The sequence below is a fragment of the Pelecanus crispus genome, chromosome 16 (assembly GCF_030463565.1).
Source record: "Pelecanus crispus isolate bPelCri1 chromosome 16, bPelCri1.pri, whole genome shotgun sequence".
Taxonomy (NCBI): domain Eukaryota; kingdom Metazoa; phylum Chordata; class Aves; order Pelecaniformes; family Pelecanidae; genus Pelecanus; species Pelecanus crispus.
In genome coordinates, this window is record NC_134658.1 from 1,590,480 (window position 1) to 1,607,825 (window position 17,346).

General features: G+C 46.9%; 2 protein-coding genes across 3 annotated transcripts; one reads left to right on the forward strand and one right to left on the reverse strand.

Annotated features, from left to right (window-relative positions):
* Positions 1 to 1,619: 1,619 nt before the first annotated feature.
* ATP5IF1 (ATP synthase inhibitory factor subunit 1) lies at positions 1,620 to 2,409 on the reverse strand. Its single transcript, XM_075722094.1, has 3 exons — positions 2,314 to 2,409; positions 2,113 to 2,225; positions 1,620 to 1,906 (listed from the first exon to the last, which is right to left on the reverse strand). The coding sequence occupies exons 1-3, from the start codon at positions 2,407 to 2,409 to the stop codon at positions 1,765 to 1,767; spliced, it is 351 nt and encodes a 116-aa protein (XP_075578209.1). The 3' UTR covers positions 1,620 to 1,764.
* A 355-nt stretch (positions 2,410 to 2,764) lies between these two features.
* On the forward strand, positions 2,765 to 15,822 carry DNAJC8 (DnaJ heat shock protein family (Hsp40) member C8). Of its 2 annotated transcripts, XR_012831680.1 has the most exons (10): positions 2,771 to 2,839; positions 4,019 to 4,120; positions 5,555 to 5,611; positions 7,375 to 7,441; positions 8,099 to 8,193; positions 9,062 to 9,133; positions 10,300 to 10,391; positions 11,371 to 11,446; positions 15,038 to 15,230; positions 15,442 to 15,822. XR_012831680.1 is itself a non-coding variant. In XM_075722092.1 (9 exons), exons 1-9 carry the CDS (start codon positions 2,771 to 2,773, stop codon positions 15,158 to 15,160), a joined length of 753 nt encoding a protein of 250 aa, XP_075578207.1. In that variant the 5' UTR covers positions 2,765 to 2,770; the 3' UTR covers positions 15,161 to 15,822. The 2 variants fall into 2 exon arrangements, 1 of the variants encoding a protein (XP_075578207.1); XM_075722092.1 differs by having other exon boundaries at positions 2,765 to 2,839; positions 15,038 to 15,822.
* The last annotated feature ends 1,524 nt before the right edge of the window (positions 15,823 to 17,346 follow it).

The window sequence follows — 17,346 nt, forward strand, 5'->3', positions numbered from 1 at the left end:
TTAAGATTTCAGTGGTGCACAAAAATGCAGAGTAAATCACAAAGCCATGAATCTAAGCTCTCAGCTGTTCCCTTCAGAATAAAAAGTTGTCCTAATATTTATTTCAGCTATTCCATAGTCCGCTGTAGCTGCGATGCCAAGAAATTGGTCTTCAGTGGGGACATCTCACTAGTAACTCCACGGCTTTTGGGGGAAGCCAACCAGCTGACAGATACAATAGGAAAAACATTTTTAAATGGGTAAAAACTAAACAGGTCAATAGTATCTTGCTTTTCACGATGCAGTTCTTCCCACTGGGTTTCACATTCCCAGGGAGGTGGCGAGGGGGAGATACTAATATTTTTGGGTCAGGTTAATCACCCCGACTGAAAAGAACGAACCCCACAGACAGCTCTACGTACAGCCCCTGCACAACTCGCTGCAGCACCATCTCCCACAGACTGAGCAAAGCCAGGCAACGACATGCTTCCCAGCGCAACCTCCCTCTTCCACGGCTGATCACACAGATGCCATTTTCATTAAACAAGTTTTTAAGGGCATGGACTCTTCATTAGAGCGATAGCACTGTCGTCTGCGCTGCAGACAAGACGTACCACGAGCTGCAGTGTTCCTCAGGTGGAAGAGTGGCCCAAGGGAAGCAGCAGTTTGGGGATGTTCAGGTTAACGCAGGAGAAACTGGGACACCTTCAGCCAGGCAGACACACCCTCGTCAAAGCGCTTTCTACATCAAAGGCTCCGATTTGCCTCCTGCTGCTGGAACCGGGCAGTTCCAGGCACTTCTCCCCCCAGTCCAGCTTCACTGCACAACTTTGCAGTGTAATGTCACATACTGTAATGTAGGGTGGCTTTCACCAGTGGTAGAAATGGAGCCCGTTCAGGCAGATTTACGGACACGACAGCACAGGTGTGGAAAGAAAGGTGGTTTTCTTACCTGCCCATTCTTATTACATAAAATCTTGTCAGGGCTTAGTGCATTAAGGCATGCTATTTCAGTAGGTCACTTACTGTATGTTTTACGATGGATTTGTTGTATTAAATCACTGAAGTGACTGAGCCTGCGTAAAATAAATCTTAGTCTATCCTTCCTTGGAAAGGGATGTAGACAAGGAACATCGAGAACTAGAGACAGAAAAAAAACCCACCGCTGGGCAATTAAAGTCTTTGTGGAAAAGGGCATTGATGTGGAAGCCAGGATCTCAGCTGTCTTGCTCCAGGAGCTTGCACCACCACAGGTGAAATCACCATGACTTAGAATTTGTCTCTGAGTTTATGGCACTAAACACCAAGTGCAACAAAAGAACCTTATTTTTTTTATGGATACTTGCTACTTCAGTGGAGAGCCATCTCCCCGCTACACCACAGTGACAGTCAAAGTTATTTCTGCATGGATGGGTCTCTACACAGGTATCATTTTGTCCCCAACTTTTCTTGCAGCTTTAACTGTAAAGTTAGCACACTAAGTACAAATGGTCATTTCTTTCAAATAAATCTAAAGAAAATAGTGAAGTTCTGTACAGGACTGCCTACTCGAGAGTATATCCTTATTTCGGAGGAACAGTGAAGTTTAAAACCAAGCAGTGGATTTTCTTTTTTTCATTAAACAGTTACTGAGCAGAAAAGAGAGACCGAGTAGTTTATTTGACATTGTTGCAGACCACAGCGTAATTGCACAAGTTTGGATTATGCCGGCCAAAGCACAGGGTCTTCAGTGCTCTTTTACACCACAATCGGTATTGGCCACGTACATTCAACAACGGCATCTGCTTAGTCATCGTCTTTAAGCTTCTTGATCTTATACTTGTGACGCTCAATTTCTTTCTGCAGACGCTCTATCTCTTTCTTGTGGTGGTCAATCTCCTCCTCATGGTGTTTCCGTAAGGCGGAGAGCTGCTCCCTCTCCTTCTCCCTGCAAGAGAGCACGGCACGGGCTGCAGCCCCCGCACGCCCGGCGGCGGCCGCGGGGCCCGGGAGCCGCCGCGGAGCCCAGGGCTCGGCCACGGGAGGGGGCGGCGGCCGGCGAGGCTGGCAGGGGCCCAGCTCCAGGCCGCCCGGCCGGGCCCGGCGGCGGGGGAGGCCGCAGCGAGGACCGCGGGCCGCGCCGCGGCCGCTCACCTGAAGTAGCGCTCCTCCTCGGCCGCCTGCTTCTTCCCGAAGGCGCCCCCGGCCTCGCGGATGGCGCCGCCGCCGCCGCCGCCCTTCCCGGCGCCTTTGCCCAGCTCGCCCAGCTGTGGGGAGAGACGGCGGTGAGCGGGGAGGGGGGACGCGCGGGGGGACTCACGGACGGGGACGCGCGGCCCGGCCCCCCGCGCCCACCTGGTCGGCGCCCGAGCCCGAGCTCCAGCGCTGCTGCTGCGCCAGGAGGGCCCCGCGCAGGCCGCCCCGCGCCGCCGCCGCTGCCACGGCCGCCATCGCCCGCCCGCCCGTCCTTGGAGCGCGGGCGGAGGAGCCCCGCCCCCGGCGCGTCACGGCCCGCGCATGCCCAGCCCCCTCCCCCCGCCTCCTCCCGCCCGGCCGGCGGTGGGAGCTGGGGCCGCTGCGCCCCTCCGCCCCGCGGGGGCTGCCCCGGGAGGGCCGGGCCGGGCCGGGCCGGGCGGGGCCGCGCCGTCCGCCGCGGAGGAGCCCCCGGGGCCGGGCCGCGGGCAGGGCTGGACGGGGGGGCGGGGCCTGTTGCTATGGCGCGCGCGGCGGTCACGTGGCGAGGGCGCCGCCCGCCCCGCCGGCTTCGGCGCTGTGCTCACGTGTGCGCGCGCGGCGTCACGTGGTGCTGGCGATGGCGGCGGCGGGGGAGCCCGGGGCGGGCGGCGCCGCCGAGGAGGCGTTCCTCACCTTCTACAACGAGGTACCGGCGCCCCGGCGCCGCCGAGGGGGCGGGCGGCTCCGCCCCGCGCCCCGGGCCCTGCCCGCCCGCGGCCGGCGGCCGGCGGCCTCCTCTCCCGGCGCCGGGGCCTGGCGGGCCGCGCGGCGCCTGCCCCGGCCCTGCCGCCCTGAGGGGAACCCGCCGGGCCCCGAGGCCGGCCGTGGCAGGCCCCGGGGCTGACCCGGGCCGCTGTGGGGCGGGAGGGCGGGGCGGGCGAAGTCGATGGCGGTGCTGGGCCAGGTGGGCGAGCGAATGGCCGGGGTGGGCGAGCGGCAGGTGCCGGCGGGTCCGTGCGCGGCCCGGGGAGACCGGGCCTTCCCCGGGCTCGCTGCCGCCGGCCCCGCGGTGTCTGCCGCTCTCTGCAGAGCCCCGGTTGTGGCGGGGGGAAGGAGCCAAGCGTTCAGCCCCCGCCTCGCTCCCTCGGATAAACCCGCTGGGAGTCGTGCGCTCCCCAGTCTCTGAGCGTAACCCTCCGCCGTGCTCCGCTGCTTGGCCTTTTTGTGGACACACTGCCATTTGGGAAGGTGCGTGGGGCCCTTTTCCCTCAGCCTGTGCTAGTCTGTTACTCAGTGCACGGCTCGGGTGTGATTACCCGAGCCTGCCCACAGAAAGGTACTGCCGGTTTTGGTGGATGTTTATTTCTTTAAATAACGGTGAAGGTTAAATGTAAATGCATGGTTTGGTTTGGGTTAATACTGTAAAGAACAACGAGTAAACTGAACTGAATAACCTGTGGTCAGGATGGAGTGGACTTGTATACTTGCACTGGCGTCACCTCATGTGTTTAATGGGCTATCCTGCCAGCAGTGGGTTAAAAGCAATAGCGTGGTAGGTTTCCAAGGAATCGTGATGACGGTGCTGGTGTAGGAGCAAAGTGAGGGGAAAAGCCACAGCTGTTGAGCAGGCTATACAAGAGAGAGGCAGAAGTGCTTTCTAGGGCTTTTTATAGTTAAAATGTAATGTTTAAAATATTGTCATGCTGTAGAAAAGGCTAAAAAAGGTGCTCTGCTAGCGCTTGAATAAAATCACTACAGGACTGGGATGAGCAAGAGATATTGTGAATTGTAGTACGGGATGATGATGACTGGTGTAGTAATCACATGGGAAAACAGGTAAGCAAATTGTGATGGTCAGCTAATATAGGTGTCTCTTGTTCTTCAGGTAAAGCAAATTGAAAAACGAGACTCTGTTTTAACATCAAAAAACCAAATTGACAGGCTGACCCGACCTGGATCTTCCTATTTCAACTTGAACCCTTTTGAGGTTAGTTTGAATGTTTTATCCTGCCTTCTGATTTGGTATACCAGCTTCCAGATTTACTGGGTATTCATTTCAGTAAAAAGACCAAACATCAAGGAAGAAAAAAATTCTGTAGGTATAGATTACTGTGCAGAAGGTTTACAGAAGACAGAAGCATGGTGTATATGTGCTCGCTCTCTTTTTCACTGTTTTATGGCAAGCGCAAACTGTATTATTTTGACATGTTTCCCTTGTGCAACAGCATTAGATTTGGTGTATTAATGCTAGGTACTTTCTGAATAAGAATGTAACAGCTACCAGTGGCATGCTTGTCAGATTCTGTTCTGAGCACTCTTGACTCGGCATTTCTTGTTGTGTCTTTTATTTCGGATGTTCATCCCACCGAACTTGCGTAGTGCATAGAATGAGAGAAGGACTCTCACTGCTTACACGAGTGAGCAGTCTTTGAGGAGTCACTGGAAAATGGATCATTCCCTTGCACATTATATAGTTTGATTCCAGTTACAGTCAGTTATAAAGTCTTAATGAGTATGAAAGCCTGAGGAAGACAGTACATGAAACAGTCTGGTGTCCCTCTGGAGCTGGTGTTTCCTGTGTGTATTCCTTCCCGAGATCATCTTCATCTGCCTTTTTAAAGCCTTGGGTGCTTTTTGTAGTCTCCATTTAGGGCCGGTCAGCCAGATCAGTCAGCAGATTCACCTTGACAGCGTTCAGTTCTGTGTAGATCTTAGTACTTGACTTGGAGAGTGAATTAAGAAAGCCATTTAGAAGTAGACGGCGGCTTTCCTGTGAGAGAGTGGGTTTTATTTACGGATTCTTAGTGTCAGACCAGCATGCATCTGCATTGAGTAGGCTCATTTGTTGCCTTAGGACTTCAGTAAATTAACTCACAAAAGAGCTCCTAAGCTCTGCCACGTTCCTAAAGATCATTACGTAGGCAAGTGGGCTAGTTCATGGAAATCAAACAGTAAAACTCTTCTGTCATCTTTCAGAATGATAAAATGAATAAATTCTTACGAAGTACTGTGTTTCCTGCCCAAAGTTCCCAGTTATGAGTGATCCAACAGTGTCCCAAAGCCACTGTGTGCTTCCGTTTCTGCCAAAGTTAAGCATTGCTACAGGACTGGTTGAAGGTTTAGACCAGTTGTGACTATTTGAGGATGGCAGCTGTCTACATGAGACTTGAGTGTGGAAGGGACACTGGCGTACTCAGAGGAGTCTAGCATTGCTAAAAGCAGAATGTCCCAAACATGGTGTCTCTTAAAACGTTTCTGTTTCACTAGGTGAAAATTCGGGTCCTGAAGCAGCTCTCTGATGGGTGGAGCTTTCTGGTTGTGTCCCTGTATGCCAGTGAACCAAGTGTTTAGAGCTTGCTGCCAGGAGCCTGAAACATTGGAAGTATCATTGAACTTGCTCTGCTCTCATGCTCTCTTTTAGGTACTGCAGATGGATCCTGAAGCCACAGATGAAGAGATAAAGAAAAGATTCCGGCAGGTATTTGGCTTTTGCACTTGAAGCCTCTGGAAGGAAACTAGAAGCTCTGTAGAGATTGTGCAGCTGTGCTTGGGAACAAGAAAAATGGTGGTAAAGCTGTATCTGGGTAGAGGAGTAGCCATTTTGGGAAGAAATGCATAGAACAATCTTTGTATCAACAAGAGGAGAGCTGCAGAAGTGTCCCTGGTCCATGCATGGTATGCTTCTTTCCCTGTAAAGTGTGTGATGAGGCTATTGTAAACTGATATGCCTGTGTATAATCAGCTTACTGAACTTTAGTTCAGAGAGAAGGTCAGAAATTAAGAACTGAGAAAAGGTATTTTTCTCAAATATATGGACTTGGCTCTAGAAGTGTATTTTCTGTGAGGTTTCTGTAGGAATTTCAGTGGTCATTTTTGGTAACTGGGTTACCTGGAACAGCAGCAGCAGCATCCCTGCTCACTGACCCATCTGCATTGCCCCATGCAACACAGGAAACATTACCCCAGACTTACTCTGCTGACAGATCTGCAGGAGAAATTTGAATTTAAATCAGTGCATGCAGCAAAGAAACACAGTATTTGGAGGGCTGTAGCCTCCCACCTGAATTAGCATCAAGAGATGTCTTTAGACAGGAAACTGTGCTGGCTGATAGAGGAACATGCCTGCCAAGTTGGTGATGGGGTATGGGCTGCTTCTATATGTGGGAAGTGGGAGGATAACCTTTTAGTCTGTTGCTGACTTCTCAGTTCTGCGAATCGATAAACTGGGTCTGTCTTAGCTTTAGGCTGATAGAATATCACAGGGAAAAGTTTTGAAGTCAAGGTGATGAAATGAAAAAAAGTGCATGGAATTGTGTATTGAAGAACTTGAACACCTAAATACAGAATGTGGAATGGCCAACACAAGGAAAAAAGACATTGGCTGTAGCAAATCACAGAGTAAAACAGCAGCATGCTGCTGTTTTAGGACCGGAGGCAAACCTTTTTCCTGTGAACTAGCCAGTGCCATGTGTAGAGTTCAGGAAGTAATTACTTTGCATTCTTCGTCACTGAAGCAATTTCAGTTGCCGCACTGTGGCTGGTTTTGAACATTATCCTAGGAAAGATGCAGATAAGCTAGAGAGCCCATACAGCAACAGCAAAAATAAGAGTTCTGAAAAAAAGAATGCCTTTTGGGGAGAGCTTGAAAGAACTTTCTCTTTCTCTGGAATAGGCAGGTTGGAGAACATGTGCTTTCCAGCCCATTTAAGGTTGCCCTACAGACGGTAGCAATCAATGTCCTGTCTCTGCTGGGTAAAGAGTACATGAGGGAGTTTTCTTAACTTTCAGTAAAGGAGCCCAAGGAAAAACTTCCCCACTCTCTTAAATAGTTTAATATATGAACAGCCTTAGGGATACTGGAGAACTTGGGACACACTGTTCAGTAGAAGGTAAACTTTGGTTGAGGATGATCTTTGTAGGTTTGTTTCCTCTTAAGACCGAGGATACAGAACTTGGATGACCAAGCTTCATATCAGCCCCAGGCACTGTGGGTGAAGGGTGTTTATATTGTTCTGTACATCCCAAGCTGCAGCTTTTCTCAGACAGCCTGTTTATTACAGGAATTGTATTTGATTTACAAACATTTACTGATGCATACTTCTGCATGTTGTCAGCTGATTTGTCCATATAGAAAGGAATGTGATTCCTTCTCTCTGAGCCATTTCCCTCCTCTCACAAAAATCTCTGAAATATTCTTTGTCTTTTACAATTATCTTGATAGCAAGATCCTTTCTCTTGCAGTTGTCAATATTGGTGCATCCAGACAAAAATCAAGATGATGCAGATAGAGCCCAGAAGGCATTTGAAGGTAATGCTCTCGCCCTTTCCTTGGGCTGGTGTATGACAGTACTTGGGCTGCTATTTTTCTGTAACTGGTTTAAATGTTTATTAGGGGTGGAGGCCCCACTGAGAGGCAGAAGAATTGCCTCTCTGTAGATGAAAGGAGGTGCTTTAGCTGAGGGAGAGGTGTGGGGTGGCATTTCAGCAGGGAATTTCACTAGGTGGCAGTGTTCACATTGCCAGCTTGCAACGGGAATAAACAAGTCTGTGGGGTTTCGAGATCGTTTAAGAAAAACTGTTTAATCTGTGCATTAGATTTTATTCAAAGACCATACGACAGAAGTAATGTGATGGTTTTAGGTGTACGCTTTGCATTACAGTGAGGCGTTATGCACCTTAAACTTACCTCATGCCCTATAACTAAATCGCTTGGTGGGACTGTCACTTTCACCAGGCTAACTCCAAAAGGTGTACGACAGTTTCTGCCATTACCGTACCCCAAGTCTCATTTGACTAATCATGATATCACTTACCTAGATGTATTAAAAAAAAAACCAAACAAAAACCAACCACACAAAACACCCCAAATTCTACAAAGCAACATTTGTATGGTCAACAAGTAGCAACCTTGTGATGCCTTGTGAATGTGACTACTGGTGCTATTAATGTTGATGCTTTTTGTTAGCTGTAGATAAAGCATACAAATTGCTGCTAGATCAGGAGCAAAAGAAGAGGGCCTTGGATGTGATACAGGCAGGAAAAGAATATGTGGAACACACTGTAAGTACGCCATAGGAACATACAGGGATGGGGGTGAGTGCTAATCAGTCCTTCATAATTTGCCTTTTGGTACACCTGCTGCATGTTTAGGTCATTAAAAAGTGAGCTGAGCAAACCTGGTAATGAGTGCAGGTGGGCTCTGAGCCCCTCAAGGCATGAACAAATATGCTTTCTCCAAGACTGCTGTTGAGCTCAGTGCAAGATAATTCAGTGAAATTCAGTACTTGAAATAATTAGGTCAGGCCATGTGATCTGACCTAAATATTTTTTTTTCAAGTCTGTTAATGAATGATGCAGGTCAAATGTGTGTAGGTGGAGGAAACTAGGTGGTGACAGCAGGAGACTGGGAAGTTTGGGGGAAAATGACCTATAAGATCAGCTTGGATTGCATTGGTCAGGAAGTTAGTTGACTGATGTGGGTGGACTAAAACACAACAAGCTTGAGAAAACAGATGATATGGGAGAACTCAGATACTCTAAACTAAGGAACACTTTATGTTCTGCTTGTTGTTGTTAGTCTTTTGAATATTACAAAGCAAAGTAAACTTCCAGCTGTGTTGGATGGTGTATATTGGATATGAATGTATCTTAAATGAAAAAAAAACCAACAAAGGGATTGTGTTGAATGAATAGGATCTAACATAGTATTTTTAATTACTACAGTTCATGTGAGAGTGATCTTGTATGTGTTTATCTGGACTTAGGACCAGGAGGTTTTGGTCTAAGATAAAACGTTGATCCAAATCAAGAACTTACTGTCACCCAGAGTTCTTCCCCCACACTGGAGTAGGAATGCAGAACTACTTGGATACAATTATGTAAGCCGTATAAAACTTTTTAGGCTCTTATTTTTGTTCTTAATCTTTAGGTGAAAGAAAAAAAGAAGCAGTTGAAGAAGGATGGAAAACCTCCCACTGTAGAAGAGGATGATCCTGAAGTTGTAAGTTATATACTGTTCAGAGAAACTGGGGAGTACAAAATGTGTTGCAAGGAATTAAGAGTCAAAACCAGTAGGGAAGTATTTATTAGACTTGCTAGACTGTTATAAATCCTTGCACTTACAGAAGAACAAATTCTGATAAGCCACTGTAGAGTACCATGCGTTGGGTAATACCTGTGTATTTTAGAAAACAGTTTAACTGTAAATATATCATGAGATTATGTAGATCAAAATACCCAGTTCTTTTCTTGGAGCAAGTCTTCATTGCTTGCGCATCGTGCAGTCTTTTTTGATTGGATTTCTTGTATTCTGAATGCTGGAACTGTGGTGTTCTTGCTGTCAGCAGAAGCATGCATAGAACCCACTGCAGCATGTCTAAAATGTGCTCTTAGTGTCATTTTGTAGTAGGAGCTGTTTCAGCTGTTTCTTTCCTGTAGCACTTGAGGATAGATGTGCTGTTCTGCAACAAATCGTGTTTGTTAAAAAAGGCATGGCATAACTTAGTTCTCCTTACCTGGTTTCTAGTCTGAAAAAGTCAAGTGATATTAGAGGCTTTAACAGAATGACAGATGATTATCAAACACTGACATTATTCTTACTGTTGTCACCTTTTTTATTTTCCTACAAAGTGATTTTTTTCCTCTTGATATCACCACAGTAACCCCATAACCATCTCATTTTCCATTGATTTTCAGAAGTCTTTTGCTGTTCTTTAATAATTAAGTTTGTCTTAAGTATACTGATATTTCCTACTGGAAAGCCAATGCTAGACTTTTACAACACATCAAGAAGATCTGCTGGGAAATTACTATCTAAACAGTGACCACTTTGCCTTTTTTTGTCAAATGTAACATTGCAAGACTTAAGGATAAGAGAGCTTGAAATGAACAGTTCTGTTTAGGCACAGCTTCATGAATACAAATGGAAATGAGACTAATATGAGGCTAATAAGTAGTTGTTTCCTGGTGTCAGGGCCAGAATTTAATCAGCAATGTTTTATACCCTTTCCTATGCCTCTGCTATTGACTACTGTCGAGGCAGGATACAGGGTTATGTGGGCTTACATACACTTCACATTCTTTTTATGTTTCTTACACTCTTACATAAAACAGACTTCTCTAACTGTATTATGGGCATTATTTTAAGACCGGATTTGTGTTTTACAGTTCAAACAAGCTGTGTACAAACAGACGATGAAGCTGTTTGCTGAATTGGAAATTAAGAGGAAAGAAAGAGAAGCTAAAGAAATGCATGAAAGGTATGAGCAGCATTCTGCTTGTGCATTTTGGGCTCCTTTTCCCCCCTCATGCTTCCTCAGAGAAGATAAGGAATCATAGAGTCTTAAAAAAGTCTAAGTTGCAATCGACCTCTGGAGATCATCTGCTCCAACCTGCTGCTGAAAGCAGGGCCTTGGATTAGATTAACAACAGTCCTGTCAAGCTGACTTCCGGTGATGTAGATTTCACCACTTCTCTGGTCAGCCTGTGGGTTGTAGAGCTCTGTGCTTGAGAAATGCAACAGGAAACTTGCCCTCCTGTATTTAAGAGACTGATATATTTGGAGTGCTTGTATACTCTTATGCGCATACATGGAGGTCAACCAAAACAGTGAAATGGTGACACATTTTTGCATGTTGTTAGCATGCAAAGAATTGATTTTTAATTTTAATTAAGTGCCAGAAATACCCTGTGGCATGCGTGATCCTGAGCTATTTTAGATGTTTTGATCACATGTTGCCTGAGTGCTCACTGTGGATGCGCTTCGTAGAGCAGGGTTTCTGTTCTGGTCAGTGAAGGCAGTCTGGGAGATGGTTGCAGGGCACTGCTTTTGGTGACACGTGAAAACTGGGGGGGAGGGTGTTAATTCTTACCTTGCACACTGAAGTGTTTGTTAACTTCTCAAAATATGTAAATATGTAAAACTCTCAACAGTTTTAGAGACTTATGACTAGAGTTGTGAAGGAGCCTAACTTGTTTTGCCAAGCAAGAGAAGCTGACTCACTGATTAAGTACGTGCATGCTGTCAGTGGTGCCAAACCATCTTCTGTGCTCACTGCTCTTCTAGATTTGAAATTCTGTTTGCTGTGCTATCTTAGGTGTGCATATTTATCTCTTCTGATAAGCACTTTAATCTGCCAAGAAACCAGAAGAGCTTTCCGCGATGTTTTGAAAGTATTACTGTGTTTCTTTAAAGTAGATGCTTGTGGGTTCATGACTTCTTTGTGGCTTCCCTTCCAGGAAGAGGCAGAGGGAAGAGGAAATTGAGGCACAAGAGAAGGCTAAACGAGAGCGAGAATGGCAGAAGAACTTTGAGGTAATCAGCAGCTTAACTTACAGGATGGGCCTCAGCAATTCTTGGCCACGCTGCAGGGAATGCCCCTAGAGAGAAGAGAGACTTTTCGTCTGCTGGTGCTATAAGATAATTTAAGTAGACACTTAGTGAAAGACTCTGCACAAGCCTGGATTTTGTCCTTGTGTGGCGAGGAGAGCCCACTGATAGGGCTTTAGTGTCACTTTTCCAGAAACAGGTCTGGTAAACTAAGGTATAGTGTTTTTCAGCTCTGTCAGCAGTTCGTTCTTGTCCCTAATCAGAAATTTGAATTGCAGCTTAGTCCAGGTCACTGGTGACCAGTAAAACTTAATCTGGCAGCTGTTCAACCACTAGCATGGACTGTTGTCGGTACTTTTCAGTCTGGTTGCAAACACTTACGGAATTTGTATCAGAGACCTGAATGACAACCACTTCCCTTTGACCCTTCTACCCTGTATTCAAGGTTTAGGCATATCAGAAGTAGCTTTGTTGTTGTTGTGCTGCTATTCTAGGGGTCAAACCTACAGCCTGACAAAACACTTGATCTAGCCTGTAACTCTTCCCTCATACACACCAGAGGTGAAGTCTTGTGACATGCAGGGGGTGGTGGGCAGTAAAGAAGTCACTAACAGTGTGCAGGACCTCGTGAAAATATGAGCTAGATTGTTCATTTAATCCAAAGCCAGATCCCAGTCTGTGTTCAAGAGGGCTTTATAAAAGAGGGTGTCTGGGAGAGAAGTGTAAGAGCTGGACTGGCACCTGTGGAAAGTGGACAACTAGGATGTTTCTGGACACTCAGCTGGGAAGAGTTTGTGTTCGTGTGCTGTATAACATGGATATAAGAAACTGGATATTCTGAAAAAACTTGTGTAATGCTGCTGTATTGAGTGCAGCATGGGCTTTGTCATACAATGCCAGAGAGATAAATGAGTATGTCACTGGCCTTGCTGCTGGCAGAAGTTCTGTGTTCTCATGCCAGAATGGCCACAGAATTTGGGTGTTATTGCTGTAGGGATGCAGTAAAGCATAGCAGCTGAGGAAGTGTGAGCAAGTATTACAAGCAAATAACGATGGACCAAACAGGGGAGCTGCAGAACTATTGATATTGCAGCTCTGAGTACCTGCATGTCCTCAACCACTACTAGGCAGCTGAACCTCTGCACTTGCAGGTGTCTTCTCCAGCCTTGCTGGTGACCATTTAATCCATGTGAAAAGACAGTATCAAAGCTAGGTGTTAATGTCCAAAATGGATCACTCTAATACATAATTCTGCTAGTGACCATCATTGAGAGAGGGTGATTGGAGACAAAATAACACATGAATTCTTGGCTGTTTCTGTATGTGTACTAATTCAGTGGCTGTCTTTAAAATATATACAAAAGGAGTATGCGTGTTTGTGCTTTGAATGATATTTAAACTGTAAAGAAAAAAACCTTAATATTCTGCAATGTAGTTCTGTGTCAGTTTCAAAAAAACCCAAAACCCAATACAAAAATCCCAACCTTTAAAGGTGCTTGTGTTCTGCATTGCTCTTCTGGGCTTTCCTGCTCCTGGTGACTCCAGTCCTTGTCTGCATACTGTATCCTAGTTCTGATCCTGTCTCTTTACCCTAAAACCTGTAGGTTTTGTCCCTTGTGCATGTTCTGCAGTATTTCTGAATCCTCGTAGGAATACCTGTGTCATCCAACTGGTTGCCTGCTGTTTCTAGAAGCTATTCATAGGCTGCTTTCAGAGCTGAATTATATCTTGATACATTTTAGAAGGAGTAGGTTGGAACATCTACTTTCTCCCACCCCACCCTCAAAATTCACTTTCTTACTAATTTCAAGAATAGCTTCTACCGTGAAACTGTGAGAAACAAGAAGGTTAGAACAGAAGTTGCCATACAGCCTTATCCTTAGCAAAAGTGTGATCACAGAATGGTTGAGGTTGGAAGGGATCTCTGGGGTTGATCTGGTCCAACGCCCTGCTCAAGCAGGGCCACCCAGAGCCAGTTGCCCAGGACCATGTCCAGATGGCTTTTGAATATCCTCAGTGATGGAGACTCCACAACCTCTCTGGGCAACCTGTTCCAGTGCTTGGTCACCCTCAATAAAAGCATGTTCACGTAGAGCCTTCTGTGTTTCAGTTTGTGCTTATGGCCTCTGGTCCTGGCACTGGACATCACCAAGAAGAGCCTGGTTCAGTCTTCTTTCCACCATCCTTCAGATACTTGTACGCATTGATGAGATCCCCCCTGAGCTTTGTCTTCTCCAGGCTGAATGCTCCCAGCTCTCACAGCCTTTCCTCACAGGAGAGATGCTCCAGTCCCTTCATCATCCTTGTGGCCCTTTGTTGGACTCTCTCCAGTATGTCCATGTCTCTCTTGTACTGGGGAGCCCAGCCCTGGACACAGCACTCCAGGGACGGCCTCAGCAGTGCTGAGCAAGAGGGGAAGGATCACCTCCCTCGACCTGCTGGCCATACTTTGCTTATTGCAGCCCAGGACACCATTTGCCTTCTTTGCAGCAAGGGCACGTTGCTGGCTCATGTTCAACCTGGTGTCCACCAGGACCCCCAGGTTCTTTCCTACCAAGCTGCTTTCCAGCTGGGTGGGCCCCAGCATGTGCTGGTGCATGGGGCTGTTCCTTCCCAGGGGCAGGACTTTGCACTTCTTCTTGTTGAACTGCATGAGGTTCCTGTCAGCCCATTCCTCCAGCCTGCCAAGGTCCCTCTGGATGGCAGCACGGCCCTCTGGCCTGTCAGCCTCTCCTCCCAGTTTTGTGTCATCTGCAAACCTGCTGAGGGTGAGGTCATCCAGATCACTGCTAGTGCCTGGCCCTCCCCCATCCTGCCGTGGGGAAGGAGAGGAGTGAAGCAGACAGCTGTTGTAACAGAGGCTGTGTGCAGCACCGGTATTGCAGGCACAACTGTGGTCAGACGGGCCTTGAGTGTATGGATCCCACACTGTGAAGTGGATCATCCCTGGACTTGTTCTGTCCTACTGTGTGAAACCTCCAGGGATCATAGATTGGCTTTGGGGGGGGGTCTTTTTTATTTTTCCCCCTGGGAGGGGTTTCTGCTGTTCTGCTGGCAGGCCAGGGAGAGGACAGAAGAGTGCACCAGAGATCTTTTCTCATTGCGTCTTTGTGATGAAGCTTGGGGCAAGAAGCATGAAAGAAGACAGCAGTATGTTTCCCTTCTCTCTCCTCTGTGCCTCCAAGCTGCAGCACAAGGAGGGCCGTCTCAAGGACGTGAGACAGAGTAAAGAAATGGCACGTTCTGGGCTGACAGATCAGGAACATCCATTGGGGATGAGGTTTCTTGTTTCCTTTGCACATCAGAGGATTCAGGAGAGTCTAGTCGGGACTGCACATCCCAAGCTGGTTGTTTCTGAAACGGGAAACCAGCATAGTGCTTATAGCGGTGTTTGTAAGCTCACTTGTAGTTCCACTGTCCCGTGTCTGTTGCTCTGGCTCTTCACACACCTGGCTGCCAAGGTGCTGCATGCTGGATAAGGGGGAAATTGCTATTGATCTCTTGAAACTGGTAGGTACTGCCTGTTCTCTGGCTCTTGCACTTCTTAACTCTCCATTTCCTCTCTGTTGTTCCTAGGAAAGTCGGGATGGTCGTGTGGACAGCTGGAGAAATTTCCAGGCAAATACAAAGGGGAAGAAAGAAAAGAAAAACAGGACCTTCCTGAGACCTCCAAAAGTAAAAATGGAGCAGCGTGAATGATCCTGGCAGCACTGCCCAAGTGCAGCTTCTCAGTCCCCTCCCTGCTTTTAAGGACTCATTGGCACCTAGAGTAAGAATTGCTTTTTAGTAGACTCTTTGTTTCCAGTACAATTAATTATTGGTCAAAGTATTTTTTGTACTCTGTCCATTTGAACTAGGGCCATAGTATGAACTCGGCCAGGAACCCGCTACATGTAGAACACTTGGCTTAGGAGGGTCCCCGCCATTATTGCTGTCCTGTTTGTCTGCTGCCCTGTAACTCGGTGTTTTGTACTTCACAGAGATTGTGCTGTTTCACCACTTCCATTTCTAGTTTGAGAGCTGAACAAAATACTGGAAATGCATCCGTACCTTTCCAGGCATCATCTTTCTCAGCAAGTTCAGCTTTGGCAAGGTCCGAACTGACTCTGGGAATCTGCTTCCAGCACTGTGTAGTGCAGCTGACCTGCAGTTAAAGTCCTGCAGCTCCTCCCTGAAGTGAGTGGTGCTTGGAAGGACCCTTCCCCCAAGATCTGATTTCCAAATTAAAATCCCAGCTCTCAGGCTTAGACTTCTGTTAATCTCAGGCCAGCTGGTCACTTCCTGTAAAGGAAAAATAACTTCTCTTGATTAATAGTTAAGTTGCAATGGTCTGTATGTAAAATAAATTTTTACCCAAGTTACCAGGTTTTTTTTCTTGGAATTATTCAAAAATACAATTGCAAGGGTGTGAATTGAGTGCTGGCCACTGAAATGTTGCTGCTCTTCAGCATGAACACTTTCCCTGGTAAGGGTCTGCTGTCATCCCAAAGTCTGTTCTGACTTGAATTTAGAAGTGACAGTCCTACAGAGCAGCACCCGGGAGGATGGGGAGAAGATGTCTCTTCCCTGGATGCTGCCTGGGTGGATGCAGGTGTGCCAGAGTCTATGCTGAAAACTGAGCTTGTTGCTGTGCCATTGGGGAACGTGGATGGGTTGGGAGGACTTGGGCACCTGTTAGGAGTGTAATTCCCCAGAGCTATGGGATGAGCTCAAACTCATGAGTTTTGATTTTTAAAATCCTACTTTGTGTGTGTATTGTAAGTTTTTAAGAGATTCTCAACTGTTTAAAGGTGTTCAAAATGGAGTGTACTGTGGATTCATATGTGCCTGGCAGACTCCTCTGGAGACCCTTCCGCAAACTCTTCCCATCTGTCCTGACGGCCATCCCCACACTTGGGTCCTGTGGGTAGCTGCTTCCATGAAGATACTGCTTCTCTCACTCCTTACTACCATTAGCCAGCTCCTTTCACTTGGGTTTGTTGTCTTATGTGCTCTCATCTTCAAATGAGCGCAATCCTTTGTGCTGCTCCTGTGTCTCGGGCATTGGTGAGGTCTCTCTTTAGAAAGATTGGTTCTGCTGCACCTGAAGAGATGCCTCCATCTTCTGGTGTCTCAACTTTTTAAGTTTTGATTATTTCCTTCTATTTCTGCCTGCTTGGGAGGAGCAATGTGATGAAGTTGTGTTACCAAACAGATTTCTGCAGGAAAAGCAGCTCCCAAGGAAGGTAGTGCTCTCTGACAGGGCCTAGGATTTAGATCAATCTGCTGAAAGGTGGCTGATGCTCACTTGCCTTCATTTCTTCTTTTCTTCTCATGCACTGGTCTGTGTGACCAGATGTAAAATGAAATGTCCTTCCCTAATAAAACTAAGGTATTTTGGTGTTTTATACATTAACTAGCTCTTAGAACAGTAGAATACAGTTCCTATTTTCTGTGTAAACAAAGGAATAGTTTCTTTACCTTATTTGTCCTGCTAGGTATAACCTGCTAGATAGATAGCTTGAGCTGAACCTCAAGGGGCAAAACATAGCTTAAAAAATAACATCGGTGATGTCTGGGCAGCACACAAGAGCCAAACAATAACTAGCAGCAGACTAAGGTGGGCTGACAGGTCTGGGAGACACTGAACTGGGCAGCATTGCTCTGTTCAGGCAGTGAAATTCCTTTTTCTTGGCAGAGCCTGATCCTCCGTTAACTGGGAATGCGTTGGTAGGACACAACTTCCTTGTCAATGTGTTGGTAGGACACAACTTCCTTGTCAAGGCAACAATTAGCCACATTTGTTCTGGGGAAAATACCCGTTAACTTTTGTGGTGCTGTCTCTCAGGTGCACTCTCTTCTGCTTCCTGGGTGTAAGAAATGAGCAGTGCTGGGTAGTAGCTCAG